Source organism: Oryctolagus cuniculus, chromosome 2 (assembly GCF_964237555.1).
Source record: "Oryctolagus cuniculus chromosome 2, mOryCun1.1, whole genome shotgun sequence".
Taxonomy (NCBI): Eukaryota; Metazoa; Chordata; class Mammalia; order Lagomorpha; family Leporidae; genus Oryctolagus; species Oryctolagus cuniculus.
Genome location: NC_091433.1, coordinates 58,261,986 through 58,285,495, shown reverse-complemented (window position 1 = coordinate 58,285,495; position 23,510 = coordinate 58,261,986). Strand labels below are relative to the sequence as shown.

General features: G+C 37.9%; 1 protein-coding gene across 3 annotated transcripts in view; it reads left to right on the top strand.

The window, feature by feature from the left end:
- ASB5 (ankyrin repeat and SOCS box containing 5) overlaps window positions 1-23,510 on the top strand; it is a 74,195-nt gene that overhangs the window by 10,482 nt on the left and 40,203 nt on the right. Inside the window, exons 1-2 of one of the 3 annotated variants that reach the window (XM_070067914.1) lie at window positions 8,723-8,821; window positions 9,038-9,322. In XM_070067914.1, the coding sequence (XP_069924015.1) occupies window positions 9,127-9,322 (196 nt within the window). In that variant the 5' untranslated portion in view covers window positions 8,723-8,821; window positions 9,038-9,126. 3 annotated transcript variants of the gene reach the window in all.

Genomic DNA, 23,510 nt, shown 5'->3' with positions numbered 1-23,510 from the left:
ACATTTTCAAGTGAAAAAACAGAGGCATATAAAGGCTAACTTCCTGGAGCCCAAAGCCAGAGGGAGGAAAGTCAGGGTCACACTCAGGCACTCTGGTTCCAGATGCAGTGCTGTTCTCTGGAAGCATTCACATCTGAGTGGGGAATACCCTCAATATAGCCCTATGTAACCTAAGAATCAATAACTAGGTCCATTAAATATGCTGCAAATAAGAGCGAGTGCATCCACATTCATGTACGTGGGTTCAGTGCCATCTCTGGCTCCTTAACTCTAGCTGCATGTCAAATCAGACCCAGGGAGACAGCAGGATGGCTCAAGTAATTGGGTTCTGCCACCAACATAGGAAACCTGAATTGCATTCCCAGCCCCCAGCTTTGGCTCCCCAGCCATTGTGGAAATCTGGGAAGTGGGCTCTCTCTTCTCTCTCCCTTTCTCTCTGTCTCTCAAATAAAAAAGAATTACTACAATGTTCTCTATAGTAAAAATTAGATAATACATAATGTACTTATATTTGTGCAAGAAAGTTGTTAAACGGAAGAAATCACAAGTCAAAGATGGGGAAAAGAAACAATTTAAAGTCCTACTGACCTCATTCGATTCCTCACTAATGTTTGTCCACTTATTCAGAGAGGGATCTTTCATTTTCTCTACATATGAATCTTCAAAAGCATATGCCAAATACAAGGGTACTTTAAAAATGTGGTGTGGTAGGTGAGGCTGCTGCCTGCAATGCTGGCATCCCATATGAGCACCGGTTCAAATCCCAGCTGTTCCGTTTCTGATCCAACTCTCTGCTATGGCCTGGGAAAGCAGAGGAGGATGACCCAAGTCCTTGGGCCCCTGCACACATATGGGAGACCCCGAGGGGGCTCTTGGCTCCTGCCTTCGGATCAGCATAGCTCTGGCCATTACGGCCATCTGGAAAGTGAACCAATGGATGTAAGAGCTGTCTCTGTGTCTCTGTAACTCTGCCTTTCAAGTAAATAAATAATATTTTTAAAATATAAAATAAAAAGTTAGCAGGCAGATGGAATTAAAATGTTTATTTTGATGCAAAAATTTTTTGAAATCCCTGTATAAAAGAGGTCTCAAAAATTTCATAAAAATATGCATTATGAAAAAATGTACATAGGCTTGAAACATGTTGTTGCAACAGAATAAACACCTTTCAATTCAAATTTTCCACAAACTTTTTAAACTATCCTCCTATAAGGGGAGAAGAGGCAAGCTCTTGTCTTGCCAGCATCCTCAGTGTTCTTGTGGAATCTTCTTTTCCTTGACCTTTATAAAGAAATCTAATCTTGGTTTCATGGACCTCATTGCAGTGCATATCCATCTTTGTTTTCAAAATATTCACAAAGCCACTACTGCCTTTGGTGATATTACAGACTAAGGCCAGGTGGGGGAGCTCCTCAAAGACACTATATTAGAAAACTTGACCCAGCCAAAGTAGGAGGCCATGAAAAATGAAATGAAATTAAGAGACAATGAAAAGATGAAGCCAAAATGTAACTGGAAGGAAAAATGGAGACTTGAGAAATGTCCATGCACCAAGTGAGAAAGGTGAGACTACAAAAGCTACACACTGAGGTTGGTTTTCAGTTGAACGCTTCAATTTACTTTTTGATTTGGCATTCAGAACAATAAAGAATGAAACAAACTGCAAAGTAAAGAGATTCCTCACTAATGTTGATAGAAAAACTGGATATTTTATTAGTTTCAAAGCCAGATTAAATCAAATGATGTTGAATTTTACACGAGGAGAACGGAGACCTTATCTGTCTGCTCACTGCTGTATTCCAATTTCCAACCATGCCAGCATCAGGAGGAGGTATTCAAGAAGTATGGATGAAGGAGCCATATTTGGATTTGCAAGGCAGAACAGTAGCTGGCAGTTATCCAACAGCAGTAAATTGGAACTTGATTTATTGTTTGGGGAAAGACTATTATTTTTAAAATGGCAATAAAAATTAGAACTCACAAAGTGTGGAATTGCTTTTAAAAGGAAATAAAACAAAATTTAGGTCATATTCTCATAAACTCTTCCAATAAGTTTGTAATATAACTGTTATTTTTCTTTTTACAGATAAGAAAACAGGCTCAGAGGAGTTAAAGAACTTTCCCAAGTTTATACAACTCATATCAATTGAACTAATGATTTTTAACTAGTTCTTCTAAAGACCTTACCCAATTGAACTGTGATTTTTAACTAGTTCTTCTAAAGACCTTACCATTGTACTTCCTACTGACACGCCCTGTTTATCCTGGGACCTAATCAGAGCAAATAGTCACCCGAACAAATGCCCAGGCTTTGCAGTGGACCTACAGGTTCCCTTGTCTTCATTCCCTTACAAGCACAACTTTAACTCCTGGATTGGATTAGTGTCTCAGTGACATGTAGCAAAACATATTTTACTGTTTCCATTCTTACAACTATTGCTATTATCAAACCTTGTCATGAGGTTTTGAAGTTCCAGAATCCTAGTTTCTGGAACCATCCAGCAGCCAAGGATGCCATTGTGAGATCATCTTTATTTCTAAAACCCAACAAATCTTCTCTGCCAGTGTATTTCAAACAGCTGAGTAACTGTCATGGGGCTTGTGATAAATTTCTTAAGAAGTTACAGCTATGCTTCATATCATGAAGCAAAAGAGTACATCATTTTATGCATGTAACATTGGCTATGAATTCCAGTCATAGAAACATGCACATTTTCTAATCCCAAACAGAGTCTGTTAGATTTCTCTTTTATAACCACATGTCTACAGCAGGCAGTAGGTATAGTACTACTGGAAGTTAGACATTTTATTAGACAAACACTCTGGTGTAATGGGATCTAATTTCAATTAAGTAATAAGTAAAAATCATTACAATTTAGCCAACATTTGCTGAGCTTGTACAGTGCAGCAAATGAAGTGCTTGATATAAATTACTACATTTAAACCTCACAACACATGAAATAGATTCCTTTATTTTAGGGCTCTTTACAGATGAGGAAGTTGAAGCACCAGGAGATTACCGTTCGTTCAAACTTATACGAGGGACTGGCATTGTGGTGCAGTGTGTTAAACTGCCACTTGTGACACCCGCATCCCATATCAGGGTACTGGTTTGAGTCCACAATTCTCTGCTTCCAATCTAGCTTCCTGTTAATGTGCCTAGGAAGGTTGCTGAAGATGGCGTCAGTTCTTGAGCTCCTGCCACCCATGTGGGAGATCTGGAAGGAGTTCCTGGTTCCTGGCTTCAGCCTGGCCAGGCCCTGGCTGTTGCAGTCATTTGAGAAGTGAGCCAACAGATGGAAGTTCACTTTTTCTGTCTCTTCCTCTTTCTGCATCACTCTGCCTTTCAAATAAATAGGTAAATCTTCTTTTTTTTTTTTTTTTTTTTTTTTTTTTTTTTTTTTTTTTGACAGGCAGAGTGGACAGGGAGAGAGAGAGACAGAGAGAGAAAGGTCTTCCTTTGCCGCTGGTTCACCCTCCAATGGCCGCCGCTGCAGCCGGCGCACCGCGCTGATCCTGGCAGGAGCCAGGAGCCAGGTGCTTTTCCTGGTCTCCCATGGGGTGCAGGGCCCAAGCACCTGGGCCATCCTCCACTGCACTCCCTGGCCATAGCAGAGAGCTGGCCTGGAAGAGGGGCAACCGGGACAGAATCCGGCGCCCCATCCGGGACTAGAACCCGGTGTGCCGGCGCCGCAAGGTGGAGGATTAGCCTATTGAGCCACGGCGCCGGCTCGGTAAATCTTCTTTTTTAAAAGCTGTGATTGTTGGATTTTAAGGAGGGCCACTCTAGATCCCAATTTTATTAGCCAGTTGGCCACATTCCAGGGTAAATGATATATTTTATCTCTCAGATGAGATAACTATAGTTGATTTCATGAAATTTACAAAAATACTCATCAAATTGTCATGCTTGAAGTACTTGAAGAATTATTGTAACATCATTTTACTTCTAATGTTGTCCCCACACTCTGGATCTTCAAAACAATGCCGTGGTGAGAGGTATCCCTTTAGTTTCTTAAATACAAGACTTTTAAAGTGAGATGGTTGTAGCAAATTCTTAATCACAAAAGATTTCAGTGGGGCCTGTTAGCTTCTGCCTAGCAAAATACACAGGTATTTAGCCAAAGGCTATTAATAACCCACAGATTGCACAAATATATGCAATGAGTCACAGGGTGTGGTAGAGTGAGAGGGCAGTGGGTCAATGTCAATGTTTCAACACTAATGCTTGAACAATAGCCTGAGAAGAATTGCAGTGAGGAAAACCTAAGTTGAAATCTTAATACTTCCACATCAAGATACGTAATCTTGCAAAATGCTTACCTTTTGTAAGTCTGGTTTCTCATCTGTTGTACTGAAAAGATAATAGCACCAAAAGATAATAATACCACTTCATAATTTACAAGGACTCCAGAAAGTATAAACATGCGAGAACCTTGTCTGCACAAATGAAACCCTCAACAATTCCATTGTTGTTTAGTTAACAACAATAAAAAGACATGTAATACCTCATATACTGTCAAATCCCTATTACTGTGAGATTTAGCTGCTTCAAGTGCAACTAGATCCAAAAGTTCAAATGGAGGTACCATGATACTGCTTTTCCAAAGTTGATTGTGCTTTCCATTATAGTGGATTAATTCATAGGCAATTTCTTTAAAAAATATTTGAGAGAGAGAGAGAGAAAAATTCCATCCAGTGGTTCATTCTCCAGATACTCCTAATGGCCAGGGTTTTAGGTTAGGCCAAATTCAGGAACTTGGAACTCAGTCTAGCTCCCCTACATGGGTTGCAGAGTCAAGTACTAGTACCTGGGGCATTACTTGCTGCCTCCCAGGGTACATATTAGCAGGAAACTGGAATCAGGATCAGAGCTACAAGCTGAATCCTGGCACTCCAGTAGGGTATGTAGGCAGCTTAACTGGTAGGCCAAAAAGCCAGCCTGAAAAGCTGTTTCTTTATCATCAGTGATAATCCCCAGGATCTTTAAGCAAGATCTCACCCATCAGTTCCCTTCCCCAAATGCCTGCAACAGCTGGGATTCGGCCAGCCTGAAGCCAGGAGCCAGGAACTCCATCCAAGTCTCTCCCACATCCGTGGCAGGAATCTAAGTGCTGGGGTCATCATCCACTGCCTCCTAGGTGTATTAGTATAAAACAAGATCACAAGCATAGAGTAGCTGAGAGTCTAAATAGCACTCTGATATCATAAAAGGGTGTCTCAAGTGGTGGCTTAATCCACTGTGCCACACACCCATCCCTCCATGAATATTTGAAGCACCCTTGTACAACTAAAGGAGATTTATTTTTGCTTACATTTCTGATCTAAGGTTGAGAGGGTGCATTTGATGACCACCTCGTTGCTGGCAAGTCCCAAGTGGCACAGGGTAATGTAGGAAGAGCATATGGGTTGTCCTCTGGTCTCTAACTCTATGCTAATAAAGCCACCAATGTTTAGCTATAGGGGTTCCCATCTGATGACATTATCTAACCCTAATTCCTTTCCAAAGACTTCACCTGTAAATACCAGATTATATTTTCACTCTCAGTAGTTCACAATGGGAAGTAAACTCCAATCATATTCAAAGCATAAGCACTGTCTCAGTCTCTGCATGCATGAGTCATATTTACGCAATAAGATTGTGCTTAAAAATAGAAAATGTTAGAGCTAACTTAAGCATGTATTTTAGAGTCAGAACTATGTTCTAATAGTGCTGTTGCTCACAATACACTTATTGTACCAAGACAGAAAAAAAGTAGTGTGTGTACATACACACACAAACACACCCACATATCATAAAATTGACCCCCAATAAATGATTTCTATGTTCCTCTATGTTCCTAATTTTTTTTTTATTTTTTATTTTTTGACAGGCAGAGTGGACAGTGAGAGAGAGAGACAGAGAGAAAGGTCTTCCTTTTGCCGTTGGTTCACCCTCCAATGGCCGCCGCGGCCAGTGCACTGCGGCTGGTGCACCGCGCTGATCCGATGGCAGGAGCCAGGTACTTATCCTGGTCTCCCATGGGGTGCAGGGCCCAAGCACTTGGGCCATCCTCCACTGCACTCCCTGGTCACAGCAGAGAGCTGGCCTGGAAGAGGGGCAACCAGGACAGAATCCTGTGCCCCGACCAGGACTAGAACCCCGTGTGCTGGCGCCGCAAGGCGGAGGATTAGCCTAGTGAGCCGTGGCGCCGACCTGTTCCTATATTTTTAATTTCCCTTACATTACTCATTCTAGAAATATAATGTTAAGCTCAATTTGCTCATTTTGGCTTGATCCATTGATTGAAATGAGCCATGTTATAACAGTTGGGGTTACTAGACTAATCAACAAAATCCCTCTGCCATATACTCTCAAAATAGTAAACTATAAAGGCATTTAACTCAAAAGGTTACGTAAATTACTAATCAATATTTTATTTTTTAAGGAAATGAGAATTCCAGGGAAAAAATGCACTATACTTCTATGTGTCTTTTAAATATCAACAGTCATCCAGGGTATTATTTGGAAGAATCTATAACATGAAAACAGAGTATTTAATTTATTTTTGATGAATTCACTTTGAATTATTTGATTTGATTTTGACTTTTGATGATTGATGGAAATGATAAAATTTGTGGATGTGGAGTATACCAACATAGGAAATAGAAGTAGGACTATGAAAATAAAACTTGATCTCTTGACAGAAAATCCTAAAAGTTGTAAAGTAATATTTTCCTAATAGTGAAACTATGAGGATTTGAACTCGATGTACTAATGATAGCAGCTGTGGTGAAATGAGTGCTTCTTCTCCTAAAAGAATGCACACTCTTGGTTAGCTGATATGGAGGTAATTATAATAGCACTTACTGGTAAAGAGAAAGGAGTGAAACCCTAGACAGGCAGTGAGTTGTGACTAAGGCGGGTTTTATTTTTGAATCGAAAGCACCGAAGTGGAAGTCATGCAGTGACTCAGAGCATTGTGATGGTCCAGCTGTCCATGGGCATGTGTGCCCACTGTGCGGTCAGGCATCACCAGCCTGAAGGAAGACTATCTGGAGAGTAATCGTCACGGATTTACTTACCTGGCACAGTGTGACCACTAGCGAAAGAGGAGCACTTGGTCTTCAGCAAGTGGAAGATAATTTTCAATGATTCATAAAGCACGCAGGAAATGACACATTGGACCCAATCAACGATTGCTGAACTAGTTCTGCCTCTGACTGTGACTAAGGTCTACTTTCTCAAAGATCTTGGTAATTTCTTTCTAAAGTATTGATCCAATTTATTGTCTCAGAAGCCACTCATTCACCACGGAAATAAGGACCCTGCTTTATTTGATAGATTTTTTAAAGGTTTTTTTGTTTGTTTGTTTGTTTGTTTTTTTAATTTGCTTGAAAGGTAGAATGTGACACACAGAGAGGGACACACAGTCATACACTCAGAGGGAGGGAGACAAGGAGGGAGGCAGGGAGAGAAAGAGAGGGGCCGGGGGGAGAGAGAGAGAGAGAGATCAGAGCTCCTGTCCACTGGTTCACTACCCAAATGCCTGTGAAAGCAGAGGTTGGGCCTGAATCAAGCCAGGAGCCAGGAACTCCATCTGGGTCTGCCACATGTGTAGTACGAATCCAAACACTTGAACCACCATCTTCTGCCTCTTAAGTGCATTAGCAGAAAGCTGAATGGAAGCAGAGATGAGACTCCATCTTCAGCGGTTTGCTTGGGATGTGGGTGTCCCAAACAGTGGTTTAACCTGCTGTACCACTACACCCACCAACAACATATTTATTTTATGATAATTTATCCCTTGTCTTAGGAAGGTTTCATATGAATCAGCCTAACCATGCAAGATAATATAGCATAACAAGTACACACCAAGATAGATAAGTGTATAACACCAGTATGACAGATTATTGATATATCCTTTATTTTAAGAGTGACTTCTGTTTTCTCATGTCTTTATTATTTCTTATTTTGAAGCTTCTCAGAAAAACAAGGAAGCACTAAAACAATTAACAGGCCCCAAATCTGGTCATATAAAAAAGAAAAATACTTTACATTTTGGCTATTATTTCTGGGTTGAATGCTAGAATATTGCCACTCCACATTATTTTTCCTAATAATTTACTATTTCTTATTAAAATTACAGCCTGCCTAACTGGGCCAATTTATGCAGTTGCATTTTATTGAAGAATAAATCAAATTGTACTTAACACAGACTTTGGGCTGAAACATATATTGCTTTATTTTGTTTAGGATAGTCTTGGTGAAACATTTCTGTTTGCTTGGTAATTCTGCATATGCTACTTCCTCCAGGAAGCCCTTTCTGGCTCTTCCCTAATCTTATAAGGATTAGACTCATCTTCTTTTTGTTGGCTTGACACCTTGTCCTTACCTGTATTGTATTTATCTGATTTCTTGTCTGTCTTCTTGTCTAGACTATGAAATCCTTGTGACAGGGGCATTATATTCATCTTTGCCCACCATTTAGCAAAATGTTTGACATATAACAGGTTCTTAGTATTCATTGGGTGAATTTCCAGTGCAAAGTTATTTGTCAATGATATGCCAGTCTAACCACATGTAAGAAAATTGGGATTTTTTTCTAATAACATTGAAAACAACTTAATTGGCTAATTTGATGAGTAATCATTAAGATTCAATTCATGAACCATGTGCTGATTTACCTCATGGTCTACAAATAGCACAATTTTAAAGCCTTGAAGTGATGGACTTAATCTTATCTTCCTTGATTATGAGCATGATTTACATTAACATGGGCACTCTGTACACAAATTCTTCCAATTGTTATTGACAAGCAGATCTAAATAGGAGGAATAGGTATATATATTTCAATATCTGAGTTTTGCAATTCAGAGCTGAGAGGTGGGGTGTCATTTTATATTGAGAATGGAAAGTCAGGAGACTTGAGACACGTGATGCGGTTGGTTCCATGGAATATTGTCAGGCCAATAGGAGTTTGTGGAGAACTTTTATGGACAGTATAAATATTTTGAGCTGTAGGCATCATTACCAGCTGATATTTTCTTTCTTCAGGACCAGCTGTTCAGGAGCATCCCGGACGAGAGCCAGGCACATTTGAGACTTGGATCTAACTGAAGACCGCCGCAGATTCTTCTGCAGCAATGTCGGTGTTAGAAGAGAGCCGACCGTTTGCTCAACAGTTATCCAATGTCTATTTTACAATACTTTCACTTTTCTGTTTTAAGCTTTTTGTGAAAATCAGCCTTGCCATCCTTAGTCATTTCTACATTGTGAAAGGCAACCGCAAGGAAGCGGCAAGGATAGCAGCTGAATTTTACGGAGTAACTCAAGGACAAGGTATGTTTATGATAATGCGCTGTTGAGTTTAGCTATCGTTTGATCCACAATCCAACAAAACATCACATGATTTTCTTTATGGACTGCTTCAAAGTGAATGTTTTGTAAATTCCCTTAAGGAAAATATTTGTAATTCACTTCATAATTTTATGAAGAAGCAAATTATTGTTCTGTGCCAATGATTAAGTTAAAAATCCAAGTAGTATTACAAAATAAATAATGAAAAGATATTATTAAAATACATGTTTCTACTAGTAAATATGTAAGAACTTTAAACGTTTCATTCACTAAGTTTTATAGATTGGTTTTAGAGGTAACTAATCACACTCCAGTTGTCCTTTAAGATGTACCTGGATCATAGGATTTTAAAATCAAATCTTTGATTATATTTAAAATAAGTGTATTAAATGGAGGTTGTTGCAAGATTTTTGTTTCTCACAATTTTATTTTGTTTCAAGATTTTTGTTTCTCACAATTTTATTTTAATCAGATTAGACATTGCATTCAAAAGTAAAGCACAAAAAATGGAATTTATGGCATTTTTTTTCCTGATGATATTTTTATTGCTTTAATTCTAAAAGGATAAGAACATACTTTTATGTTTGTGGAGCAGTGTATTCACATATTCCTTAGAAGTATGAGATCCAATGAGAAACAATAAATTTAGCTGTAGATTTTAAAAACTTGTAAAAATCATTTATAGTCTATGGGAACAATAATATGCACAATAAAAATGGTAGACTTTCAAGTGACATTTTAATTGGTTATAGCCTTTCAATTAATTTCTAAGTGAAAATCATCAAGTAAAAATGAATGTTTTACAGTTCAACTACCTCTAAAGCAACTTAAATTTTCAGAATCAAACTTACTACTACACAGATCTTTAATTAAAAAACTTAAAATTAGAAAGTCACCTTTGTATACCATATTTTCCAATTTATGACATAATTCAATTCAAAATCCTCTCTGTCTGTAAATGAGAATATGAGTGAAGGTGGAAACTATTTCACATGTTTGAGGTAAATGAACATGATTTTCCTGGGAAGGATTGCTCTTGAGCAAAGTGAGAAATTCATGTACTCATTCAAATTGAGGAAAATCCAAATTACAATATAAAACTCTCACAGGAAATATGAAATCTACACTTTTAACCCTTTATATATCATCTCAGAACAGGTGTAATATGCTTAAATGTGATGTACGTACTAAGTGATCCAACTAAAGTTTAAAAATTCAGTTGTTTTATAGAACATTTGTACACAAAAAAGCAAACATAGAAAACTACGTTTAAACAAAAGTTATGCTTAAATATAAAACTAAATATGTTTTATGATAACAAGGTGATAAAATTCACTCTTGTAGGCAACCTATAGCTCATTTCTTCTTGTCAAATTCTGCGTATTATTAAAATTGTCATACAAGAAAATATGAAACATCAGCTAAAAGGAAGACATTTTTTGTAGGTTATTAAAGGGTTTACAGGAAAACTATGGAAATTCTTTTTTACATATTTAAAAATTAAAAGAAACAATCATCCTTCTTTAGACTGATTTTAGTGCTCTTCTGTGGGAAATCATGATGATTCTATCCTAGGATATATTAAAATTCCAGGATTTTTTTACAAGAAGAATTGAAAGAAAGAAGTCAATATTCACTAATAGAAAATACTTTTTCTGGAAATTTAAAATGATAATAAAGTTTAAAACAATTTTCTGTTGCTTTTAATGCTAGATATATTTAATAAAATTCTGCATTCCAAAAACATGCATCAATCTATATAGTAAACAGTAGAAACATTGTTCTTATATCACAGAACATAATTAATCTCTGTTGTTACTTTAACGTTAGAGAACAAACCAAGTATTTTAACAAGAATTCTTTCTTTATCTCTTGCTTCTAATAGTTAATTCTTTCTTGCCCAGGAAATTATTGCTTTCTCCATTTTAACATAGCTTTTTCCCCTTTTTATGTACTATAATTACAATATTTAAATTTTGTTTATGCCATTATAATTAACTAGTTAGACTTAATTATCTTTGTTTAATCTAGTAATTTCCTCCTTCCTAGAAAAGATTATCACCTTCATTCCATTTTGAATTAGGTTTCTCAATCCTACTTCCAAGGCTTAGCCAGATTGCTCCCCAACATTTCTGATGTGGAGTTGCCAAATTCCATGAAATAAGATATGATGTGTGTATTTCTATACCTTTCATAATCATAGAGGATCTGCTGACATTATTCTGGATGTCCTCCCCATTGACTGTAGTACTTTGGTGTAAATAGAGGAAACTGTTAGTTTTCCTAGCTGCTATTGCAAATCACCTCATTGTATCAGACAACTGTAGTGTAGTTTTTTCCAAGCACTGCTATGGTATTATATACAAGACTGCTGAAAAGCTAAATAGTAGCTAAAAAACTTAGGACAGTTCCTGCTTGATTCTATTGCTAGTCCAATAAACTTTACAAATCTGTTTGAAGACTTTTGTCTACCCCACCATCAAACTAAAAGGAATTATTCATTGCTGTGCCTTTCTGTAATGCACCCTCCTGTATGGTTCTCGCTGATAAATGTCCTGATTACAATCTTTATATTTTAAAGTTCGAATCCATTTTTGAACTTAGCATTATACTTGAGACTGACAGTAATACTAACAAAAGTTGAAAGACACTTCCAACTGTGATATTAAAAAACAGAGCAAATGGGGATGTTGGAAAAAAACCCTTAATTTGGTGGAAGCACTCCAAGGGCCTAGAACAAACCATGAGCTACTAATATGTCTGGGATGCTTTAAGGGGCAACTCCTTTCCTTAGAGACAATTCTTTTCAAATCCTTTCCTAAGCACTAATAGAAGGTCAACAGCTTTACCTGGAAGTGGACAGAGTCAGTTCTAATTACCTGCTTTTTGATATTGTGACACCGAGGAAATGGAGTATAAAAGAGGCAAAATGTATTGTTCTCTACCCTTAAGTGGTTTGTATTATAAATGAGGAGATAGTATATCTATATATAATAAATACCTCCAGGCATAGTAAACACCAAAGAGCTAAAGAGTAAAAGAGGGCTATTTCAGATTTGGACATTCAAACATATCTTCTTGAAGAAGGCAGTTGTTAACACAAGGAATGAGCAGAGGCATGAATTTAGGGGTGTATATAGAATATTGGAAGAGAGTAGAGTTGGCTGGAGCAGAGAGTTTAGGCAATAGTAAAACAATAATAAATATGGCCTAGGTACAAAAGAATTTGAAGGACAAGCTAAGAAATTCAGATTTAACTTTTTTAAAGTTATTTATTTGAAAGACAGATGGGGGGAGAGAGAGCATGAGAGAGAGTGTGTGTGTGTGATAGAGAGAGAGAAAGAGAGAGAGAGAGGGAGAGAGAGAGAAACAATTCCCTAAATGCCCACAACATGTGGTGTTGGGCCAGACTGAAGCAGGAGCTAGGAATTCAATCTGTGTCTCCAGTGTGGGTGGCAGGAGGGACACAAATACATGAACCATTACCTGCTGCCTCTTAGGGTACACATCAACAGGAAGCTGGATCCAGTAGCAGAGCTAGAACTTGAACTCAGCCACTCCGATATAGGATGTGAGCATCCCAACCACTATGTTAAATTCTCACCCCAAGACTTACCCTGAAGACAATAGAAGTCACTGGGAGCTTTGGTCTGAATGGAGGTGGGAAAATAAGAAAGGACATGTTTGAAGCAATCATTTAAGGTCAATTTGTGTAGTAGTAATCTCTGGACTTGAACAATAGGACAAACTTAAAGTAGGTAGAGCAGATAGGATCAAAGATCCTAAAAGAGAACCTAGACTGATTTGATGGTGGTAGCTTGGGTAGAAAAGAAAGAACAACATCACAAACCAAAGAAAAAAATAAAAGAATAAACAAAACTAGTGATGTCTTTAAATAGCATTGTCAGGGAAATCAGACGTTACCTTAGGGTAACTTACTGTTTCCCAAGATTAAATATTAGTATGCCCCCAGAAAAGAGTTTGATTAACCACGTAGATAAAACCTCCAGTCCCTAGCCAAGACACACCTGGGATCTGGATCCTTGACTGTTTGGTGAGTATGGTGGGTCACTTACTGATTTCCACTATGAAATCAGTGGAAATTAGGAAATAGTAAAACTAGGGCCCAAATTCTAGTCTTCACTGGACTTTTGAATTATTAAACATATTCTCTTTGCTCCACTTTTTTTTTTTTAACTTTTATTTAATGAGTATAAATTTCCAAAGTACGACTTAGGGATTACAATGGCTTCCCCCCGCCATACCGTCCCTCCCACCCACAACCCTCCCCTTTCCCACTCCCTCTCCCCTTCCATTCACATCAAGATTCATTTTCGATTATCTTAATATACAGAAGATCAGCTTAGTATACATTAAGTAAAAATCACCAAGTAGCCTTCTGCTTATGATTTCTCTCCTCATCTCGATCTGCCCACCAAAAGGGAATGTGCTGGCAGCTTGCCCTAAACAATGTTTTAGTCAATTTGTTATTTTCATTTCTTGTTGTAAATTAGTATATTTGCATTTGGATATCAATTTTCAGTATTTCTTGGTCTTTGAGTTCTAAGTCTGCCTTTGAGATGAGAGTTTGCTCCAGCTGTGCTGGTAGGTCAGGTTTCTGAGGCTGTAAGGCCAAGGACCAAAATTGTGAAAGTTCATCAATGTACTATGTGGGGCTACTTGTGAAACAATATGGTGACAAGTACATTCTTGAGGCGTTCCTTTCCTGATTGAGACTTCATGCTGAATACAGGATGCATGTAAAAACATCTAATTAGAATCATTTCTGAGCTTTGGATTTAGGGTTGCCATGAAGCATGAATGGGTGTTGTCAAATCTATGGTTGATATTGAGAAATAGAGGCTATTGTATAAATATGACACCTCAACTCAAATGGCAAAAAACTTTTTCATTGTGAGTAATGGTTTAATCTGGACATGAAAAGCAGCTAGAATGTGATATGATGTAACATCTTTTATTTCTCCATCAATAAAGTCTGCCCTAGGTTTAAAACTGACTTTAGGAATTTAACTTTACAGTCAATGTTAGCAATTGCAAAAGTAATGTCATAACACTCCTGTCTTATTATTTTTTAAATTATTTATTTAAGAGGTAAAGAAACAGATGGGGATAGAGAAAGAGAGAGCTTTTATCTACTGGTTCACTCTCCAAATGACTGTGAAAGCAAGTCAGAAGCCTGGAACTCAATCCAGGTCTCCTACGTAGGTAGCAGGGTCCCAACTGCTTGAGCTATCACAGGCTGCCTCAAGGGGTGGACATTAGCAGGATGCTGTAATCAGAAGTGGGAGGCAAACCCAAGTGCATTGATCTGGGATGCGGACATTCCAAGTAGTGGCTTTAACTGCAGCACCAACTGCCTGCCCCGTTAACCCCTTTCTGAGGAACAACTTGTTTCATGGGAGTCTGGGTGTTGCTGTGCCAGATATGCGTGAGGTTACTTCCATAAGAAACATTTTCCAGAATCTCAGCAATGAAAACTCTCAGGAGGCAAATCTGTAGGATAATTTCTTTAAAGTGTTTGTTATAAAATTGTATAAAAATATCCTGAAACTGAGAGGTATTTGAATACATTTTCTATACTTAGGTGAATTAACTGTCCATAACAAAAACTAGAGTCAATAGATTGCCCTTTTATGACAAAGACATGCCACTATATTAAACAGTGCTACTAAATTTTTTTTAAAAGAAGTTTTATTTTTCTCCAAGCTCTATTATTTTTTTCACTGATGCTAGAACACTTTTGTGAACACATTTTAACTTCCTGAATTAAAAATGGAATCTTGGAATAAGGTTGCAAGCTATAATGACTTTGTCAAATTCTAAGTTTATAATATATAAACATCTTTCCTCTTCTTCTATATTTGGATAAATTAATGAAATTTATTTTTTCTTATTCATTGGCATAACTGATGCAGTTTAAATTTAACACAGTACAATAAATACTTAGAAACCTAGTTTATTCCTGGCACAATGTTATGTGCTATGGTACATAAATAAAAATATGTATTAGCTGCATACAACTAATAAATCTATATTAAATACATTATATATTATGTATACAAAACTTACATGAGAGAAGTCAAATGTTAGACACATAGAACAGCAAAACAGCAAAGAAGTACAAAGTCATAAGAAGCTGGATGGAAAAGAGCCATATTTGCTTGTCTAATGTTGTTTTAGAAGTCAGGAGAGACAGGTCAGGCAGGAGATAAAGCACTCCACAGAGAAGGCATTACTTCAGGCAGAAATTCAAAGGCAGACACATTTAATTATGTAGAACTGGAAATAAAATCAAGCTGATACAAAGAAAAGAAAAATAAAAGTTTAGAATGGGGAATCAAATAAACCTGGTTCATCCTGAGCCAAAATTGAAGCATGAATGATAGAAATAAGGATACATAATTTAGTCGTTGATGCTAATGGGTAAAATGAAGATGTTTTCTCAAATCATACACCCAAAAGTAAACAGTTCTCTTAAGAGCTCTCCAATGCCTTCACTCAATTTAACATGCAAAAGAATCATTAGCTAATGATGGAACTTGTTACCATCAAAAACATTTTATTTACACAGTCCTTGGTGATATGATTGACTAGGTCCTAATGTGTTGTTTATGAACTGCATCTCAGAGAAGTTGAAGTACCTTCTCTACACGCACTCAAGAGTGCGCATCCTCAGAGTGACTCCATGGCCAGTCCTGGATCCCTAGAACAATCTTAGAACATTAAAGCCATGTTCTGGACTGCAGAAAGAGATTATCCCCAGTGACAGACAAGCCATATCATTGAAAGCAAATGGAGTACTAGAATGTCTATTTCTCTGCAGTTGCAATCAATTAGATAGAGAAAGGGATGGAATTAGGCAGGAATAGAAAGGAGGGGGAGAAAGAGAGAGAGTTTGCTTCAGCATACGTAGAAATGTTGGCATTTCTTTTTCGCCAGCTGCATGGGAAACAAGTCATTCATTCTTTCCAGGCTTTCCTCAGCAACACTACAAAGTAGACCGTTGGCCTTTTACACTGGAAATATCTAAAGATCAGGTCATGGAGGGAGAGAATTAGGGTGTATCAGAAATTGTTAAATTATTATTATTAGGGGCCAGAGCTGTTGCTCACTTGGCTAATCCTCTGCCTGCGGCAGCGGCATCCCATATGGGCACCAGGTTCTGTTCCCTGTTGCTCCTCTTCCAGTCCAGCTCCCTGCTGTGGCCCGGGAAGGCGGTGGAGGATGGCTCAAGTGCTTGGGTCCCTGTACGCATATGGGAGACGGGGGCAGCGGGTAGGGAGGCACCTGGCTCCTGGCTTCGGATTGGCGCAGCACCTGCCTTGGCGGCCATTTGGGGAGTGAACAATGGAAGGAAGACCTTTCTCTCCGCCTCTCTCTCTCACTATCTGTAGCCCAAATTAAAAAAAATTATTAGTATTAAAATAATCTACCAGGTGTTCTGTGATTTATAAAATCAACTCTCTGTAACAGACATGTAATAGACATGTATTAGAAATACTCTTTCCCTCAATCTGTAATTCCACACTTGTTTGTATGGGGCAAGATTTTTAAAATCTTTACTCTGAGCAGATTTATGGGTTTTCTAGAATAGCCTCAGGGCCTGAGAGGCTGGAGACAGTGCACAAGGCCAAGGTTCTTAGAGATCTCCATTCTTTCTTTAAACAACAACTCTGCTCTCATGAATCTTAAAGTGTTGGGCTTTAAGAGAAATTTTCTCCATAAGAAAAGATAAAATAATGTTTAAACTGTCCAGGTATATTTAAAATATTAATTAAGTTACATGCTTCTTTGCAGACCTAACCACCCTATAATGTGAGGTAGTAACTGAATATCCTTTCAACATTCTTTCCTAGGGATTAGAAGAACAGTAAACATCTGGGGCCTTTCAGGAATGTGCCTAACTACGTGAAATGGCACGAAGGCATCCTCTGTCCATCAGGGCAGCTAAAGTTTCCTTGTCACCATTACCTGCTGAGGAAAATAGAAACCTTCAGAAATACATAGGCTCTTTCCCAAAGGCTTATAGTCTTAAACTATGAGTAGAGTACAAACAAACTGAAATTTAATACCGAAATGCCATTCATGTTCCTAAATAGAAACATTGGCTCACCTCAACTGTCAAGTGTGCCGCTTGATTTAAATGAAAACTGACAATGACAGTATTGAAGGCAAAGCTCATTCACTGGTAATCTGCTCTTCAACATCATAATGCTGCAAAGTGCCTGTGTTCACAGGTTGAATCAGGTGCAGCTGCCAAAATGTGAGAGGAAGCCATCCTTTTTCGAAAAAGTTCTCAATATACCATGACATTTAAGTAGTCATTACTAGAGAAATGATGATAATTTTATGAGTGACTGCTCACTAAACACATATTTGATGAACCACTGAGATTTATATGTTCTCCCAACTTTCTCTCCTTCTTTAGAGAAATAATGATTTCTGTCGACCATGGCATGAAAGTCAGAAATCATTTTTAGTATGAAATGATGAACCAAATGCATTCCTGAATTTGGAAGCTTTGTGTCTTGCTTCCCTCTTTTATTATTATTTATTTATTTATTTTTTGACAGGCAGAGTGGACAGTGAGAGAGAGAGAGAGAGAGAAAGGTCTTCCTTTGCCGTTGGTTCACCCTCCAATGGCCACCGCGGCCGGTGCGCTGGGGCTGGCGCACCGCGCTGATCTGATGGCAGGAGCCAGGTACTTATCCTGGTCTCCCATGGGGTGCAGGGCCCATGCACTTGGGCCATCCTCCACTGCACTCCCTGGCCACAGCAGAGAACTGGCCTGGAAGAGGGGCAACCGGGACAGAATCCGGTGCCCCGACCCAGACTAGAACCCGGTGTGCAGGCGCCGCAAGGCAGAGGATTAGCCTAGTGAGCCGCAGCGCCGGCCCTTGCTTCACTCTTGAACTGTGATCCAGAAAGATGAATTTAGAAAGGAATAAAGTTCCATTCCTTGGAACTAAAGTTTAAACAGAATAACTATTGCATCTGGGAAAGAAGGAATATTTCTTCATATCCAAGAACTAAAAGAAAAGGAGCTAAATAAAAATTTCAGCATCTCTTTCTCCCATCTCCTGTAGTTACAATGAAAGCACTCAACCAGTAAAACCTCAAACAGAAGCTAAATTTTATGTAAATTTACCATGACTCAAAGAAACCAACAAAGCAGGACTGCACGAAGAGAAAAATCTCCTTGTATAGTGCATGTTCACATAAGGCAATACTTACCTAATTTATCTAATTAGATAATTTATCTGAATTTATCTAGTTATTCTAATTTATCTGAATTCCCAGAATGTGAAAGAAAGAGAAGTCTGCTTAATTAAACTCAATATTCAGTTTCAAATGGAAATGATGAAATATTTTTCAAAAAGAATTTTTATTTGTAGAAGTTATGTGGAGTCAATGATTGAGATTGTTATAATCTTTTAAACTTAATTTTATATGAGAAAAATAAGAAAGGAAGGAGAAGAAAGGGTGAGAGTGAGGAAGGGAGGGAGGGGTTGGTGGGAAGTATCATTATGCTCTTAAAACTGTGTATATGAAATACATGAAATATGTTCCCATTATATAAATAAAAAAGGAAAAAAAGCCTTGATTTTAAAAAGCACACAAAATAACCACAAATCTGTTTCTACAGCATTATAAAGATTTTTATTATTTGATTACTTTTGAAACACAAAGGAAGTAGAAAGGGAAAAGGTAATTTGTAATTATTCTACAGTCCATAAGGCAAACGTGATTCTTGACAAACAATTGAATAGCAACTGAATTGTAACAGAACAGCAAGGAAAGTAGATCTGTCAAAATTACAATTATGTTGGAAAAGGAAATTATAATTTATTAGACAAAAACTCCTATAAATGGCATACAGGACAAACAATGCCTTGAAATTGAAGAAATTCAGCAAATATTTATAAAATGAATATAATACCCTAAATAGAAAATAGAAGCTGAAATCTCATTGCATGCAGTATAGTGATTTGCTCTTATAATTCTACCACTTTCTACCTATTTAATCTTAGAGAAGTTGCTTTACAGGTATAGACCTCAGTTGCTTAATAAAATAGAGATACTGATGCTTACTTCAAAGGATTAATGCAAATCTTCTATGAGATATAATTTGTTACCTAAACCATTGATCTCAGTGTAGGACATAGATTTTATATTTCAGAAATATTAACTTCTCATTAAAAATGTCAATAACAATACAGAATTGCCCAAAACTTAGTGACCTAAAGAAGCATTCATAAAACATAGTAAAATTAAAATTAATTAGTTTGCCAAAAAGTTGCTACAAGTGTGTAATACCAGTGCGTATCTACTAAGAACATATTCCATTTAGCATCGTGTTAGTTCATTTGGTAGAAAGTTTCAGAACTTAAGTGGTTGGTTTTATTGTTATACTAATTTAATAATAACCTATTGAAGCTCAGAAATGTTTAGTAAGTTGTCAACTTTTTTAGTTAGTAACTGAAAGAAATGAAATTTCAACTCAGATCTCATTGACCAAGCAATTATTCTTAGATCAATGGCCTCTTACTCTTCTTGGTCTATTTATTTTTTTAGATTTATTTATTTATTTGAGAGGCAGAGTTACAGATAGAAAGAGAGGTCTTCCATCTACTGATTCACTCCCCAGGTGGCTGCAATGGCCAGAGCTGAGCCAATCTGAAGCCAGGAGCCAGGAGTTTCTTCCAGGTCTCCCACATGGGTGCAGAGGCCCAAGCATTTGGGCCATCTTCCACTGTTTTCCCAGTCCATTAGCCAGGATTCTGGATTGTAAGTGGAGCAGCTGGGACTCAAACCGACACCCATATGGGATGTTGGCATCACAGGCAGAGGCTTAACCCATATGCCAGTGTCTACCGCACATATTGGTCTTTCATGCAAGGAAACCAATAGTGAGTGGAAAAAGGATGTTTCAAGTTCATAAGCTCTGTGCCACCCATGTGTTTTGTTTATTGGCCTTTTCCATGCAGCCAAAAGGACACTTGAGAATTATAACCACTTACAAAGTGTACAATATTCAAAGTTGGCCAAAAACACTAGTAAAAATAAACAGTTCAATTTATGCCTGTAAAGACTCAAGCTATGACTGTCACTCAGATACTCCCTCTGATAAGCTTCATGAAGCAAAGCCAAACGTTCTCTGCCAAGACGGAGGTTTGGAGCAAAGTTCTGTAGAGTCTGGCTGGTGTAACCAGGACCTAGGCAGAAAGTTATGTTGTCAAGTTTAGTCCCGAACTGGTAGTTGTACAATTACTCACAGAATTTGTTTTTACAATTTTACTCTGTCTAAAGAAAAAATCCTTTTCTTGGGGCTGGCATTGTGATACAGTGGGTTAAGTTGCCACCTGTGACTCTAGCATCCCATAAGAGGGCTGGTTTGAGTCCCAGTGGCTTCACTTCCAATCCAACTCCCTACAAATGTACATGAGAAAGCAGCGGAAGATGGCCTATGGACTTGGGCCCCTGCCAAATACGTAGGAGACCCCTGAGTAGTTACAGGCTCCTGCTTTCTGCCTGGCCCTCACTGTTGTGGCCATTTGGGTAGTGAACCAGTGGGTGGAAGATCTCTTTGTTTCTCTGTCTCTCCCTCTCCCTCTATAACTATGCTTTTCAGATCAATCAAATAATCTTTAACAAAAAGAAGAAACTTTCTTGACTGAAATTCTTTGGAAAGAAATGTTTTCTCAGGCAAACCTGGCCAAATTCCTGGTCATGGCTGTAAGTAGTCAGCTGTTCCTCCTGGCTTCTGTGATAATTTGTCACAGTGTGCGACAGTGGCCTACAATGGCAAATTTCTGGATATTCTTGGAATCAGTGCCACACAGAGTTGAGGCTGCTTAACCTCCGACACACCAAAGCACCGGATATCAACATCCTCTGCCAAACCATCCTTCTAAAAAGGCTCTTGTCCTTTTATTTTCTTTTCTCTTAATCCCTGGCAGCTGAAAATGGAACACAACAAATAATGACAGCATTAACAGAGAAGCACTGAGTCAGCTAGTTCAGGCATTTGGCTTTTTCCCTTTTTTTTTTTCTGTCCCCTTCTGCCAGCTGGTCTCTCCAGGAAGTGACCAAAACATAGCTTTTCACTAGACAGATCTTTCAGAAGGCTTTATTTTTTCTCTTGTGAAGAAGGAGCAACATAAACTGTTATAGATGAAATCTGAAGATAAGGATGCAGAATTATTTCACAGAATCATTGAAAAATCTCAAACTCTGATCCATATTAGAAGTTATCTGGGACCTTATACTCAGGTTTGCATAGGTGCTTTCCAAGAGATATGGTTCTCAGGAGTACCTGGTCCATCATCAGCCCACTGCAAAGGCTATCTGAATATGGCTAACTTCTTTTCAGTAAACAATAAATCACAAATAATGATTTTTGTTTTCCTTATTAAGATGAGACTGTTAAATTATAAATTTACAATCAAGGAAAAAGTTACCATCAAAACAACAGAAAAATTAATGCTGATACTTGCGATATCCAAGACCCCTGCTTTTTTCCTATGGTATGTACTGGTAGGTGTGCATGTCACCCTCAAGGCGGAAACAAGGTTTCCTCATGAAAGCTTTGCAGGATGTGATGAAGGCAAGCGGAGTGTCTCATGGTGACTTCACAGACTTGAGTGTTTCAATTCTGAGAACAGGGAAGTATCTGACATGGCTCAGTACATGTTAATCTTTTTTTTTTTTTTTTTTTTTTAGTTTAAGTAAATTTATTGAATAACACTTCCTAAGGGGAGGGTCAAGATTGAATCAATATACAACAGTGTTCCTTGAGAATGTTACAGAATAATATTTCTAGAGTTATGTATTTTTATTTTTTTTACTTTTTTTAGGCAAAGACTTTTTTTTAACTTTTATTTAATGAATATAGATTTCCAAAGTACAGCTATGGATTACATTGGCTTCCCCTCCTCCAATGACTTCCCTCCCACCCGCAACACTCCCCTTTCCCGCTCTCTCTCCCCTTCCATTCTTATCAAGATTTATTTTCAATTTTCTTTATATACAGAAGATCAGTTTAGTATGCATTAAGTAAAGATTTCAACAGTTTGCACCCACATAGAAACACAAAGTGAAAAATACTGTTTGAGTACTAGTTATAGCATTAAATCACAAGGTACAGCACATTAAGGACAGAGATCCTACATGAGGAGTAAATGCACAGTGACTCCTGTTGTTGACTTTACAAATTGACACTCCTGTTTATGGCATCAGTAATCTCCCTATGCTCTAGTCATGAGTTTCCAAGGCTATGGAAGCCTTTTGAGTTTGCCGATTTCGATCTTATTCTGACAGGGTCATAGTCAAAGTGGAAGTTTTCTCCTCCCTTCAGAGAAAGGTACCTCCTTCTTTGAAGACCTGTTCTTTCCACTGGGATCTCACTCACAGAGATCTTTCATTTAGGGTTTTTTTTGTTTGTTTTTTTGTTTTGTTTTGTTTTGTTTTGTTTTGCCAGAGTGTCTTGGCTTTCCATGCCTGGAATACTCTCATGGGCTTTTCAGCCGGATCCGAATGCATTTAGGGCTGATTCTGAGGCCAGAGTGCTGTTTAGGACATCTGCCATTCTATGAGTCTGATGTGTATCCCGCTTCCCATGTTGGATCGCTCTCCCCTTTTTTTTATTCTATCGGTTAGCATTAGCAGGCACTAGACATGTTTATGTGATCCCTTTGACTCTTAGTCCTTTCATTATGATCAATTGTGAACAGAAATTGATCACTTGGACTGGTGAGATGGCATTGGTACATGCCACCTTGATGGGATTGAATTGGATTCCCCTGGTATGTTTCTAACTCTGCCATTTGGGGCAACTCAGCTTGAGCATATCCCAAATTGTACATCTCTTCCCTGTCTTATTCCCACTCTTATATTTAACAGGGGTCACATTTCAGTTAAATTTCAACACTTAAGAATAACTGAGTACACGTTAATCTTTAATAGTTGCCTAAGATATAATGTTGGTCATACAATAATGGCCATCTGTTCCCTGAGATGACAGAACGCCACTTCCATATGATATTAGAATAATGGTATTCTAATAGAATTGCTATTTTTAAAGAGAATAAATCTTAGGTACTTTAAAAGTTGTGTTTATAGTTTAGTAAAATATCATTCAAATATAAAA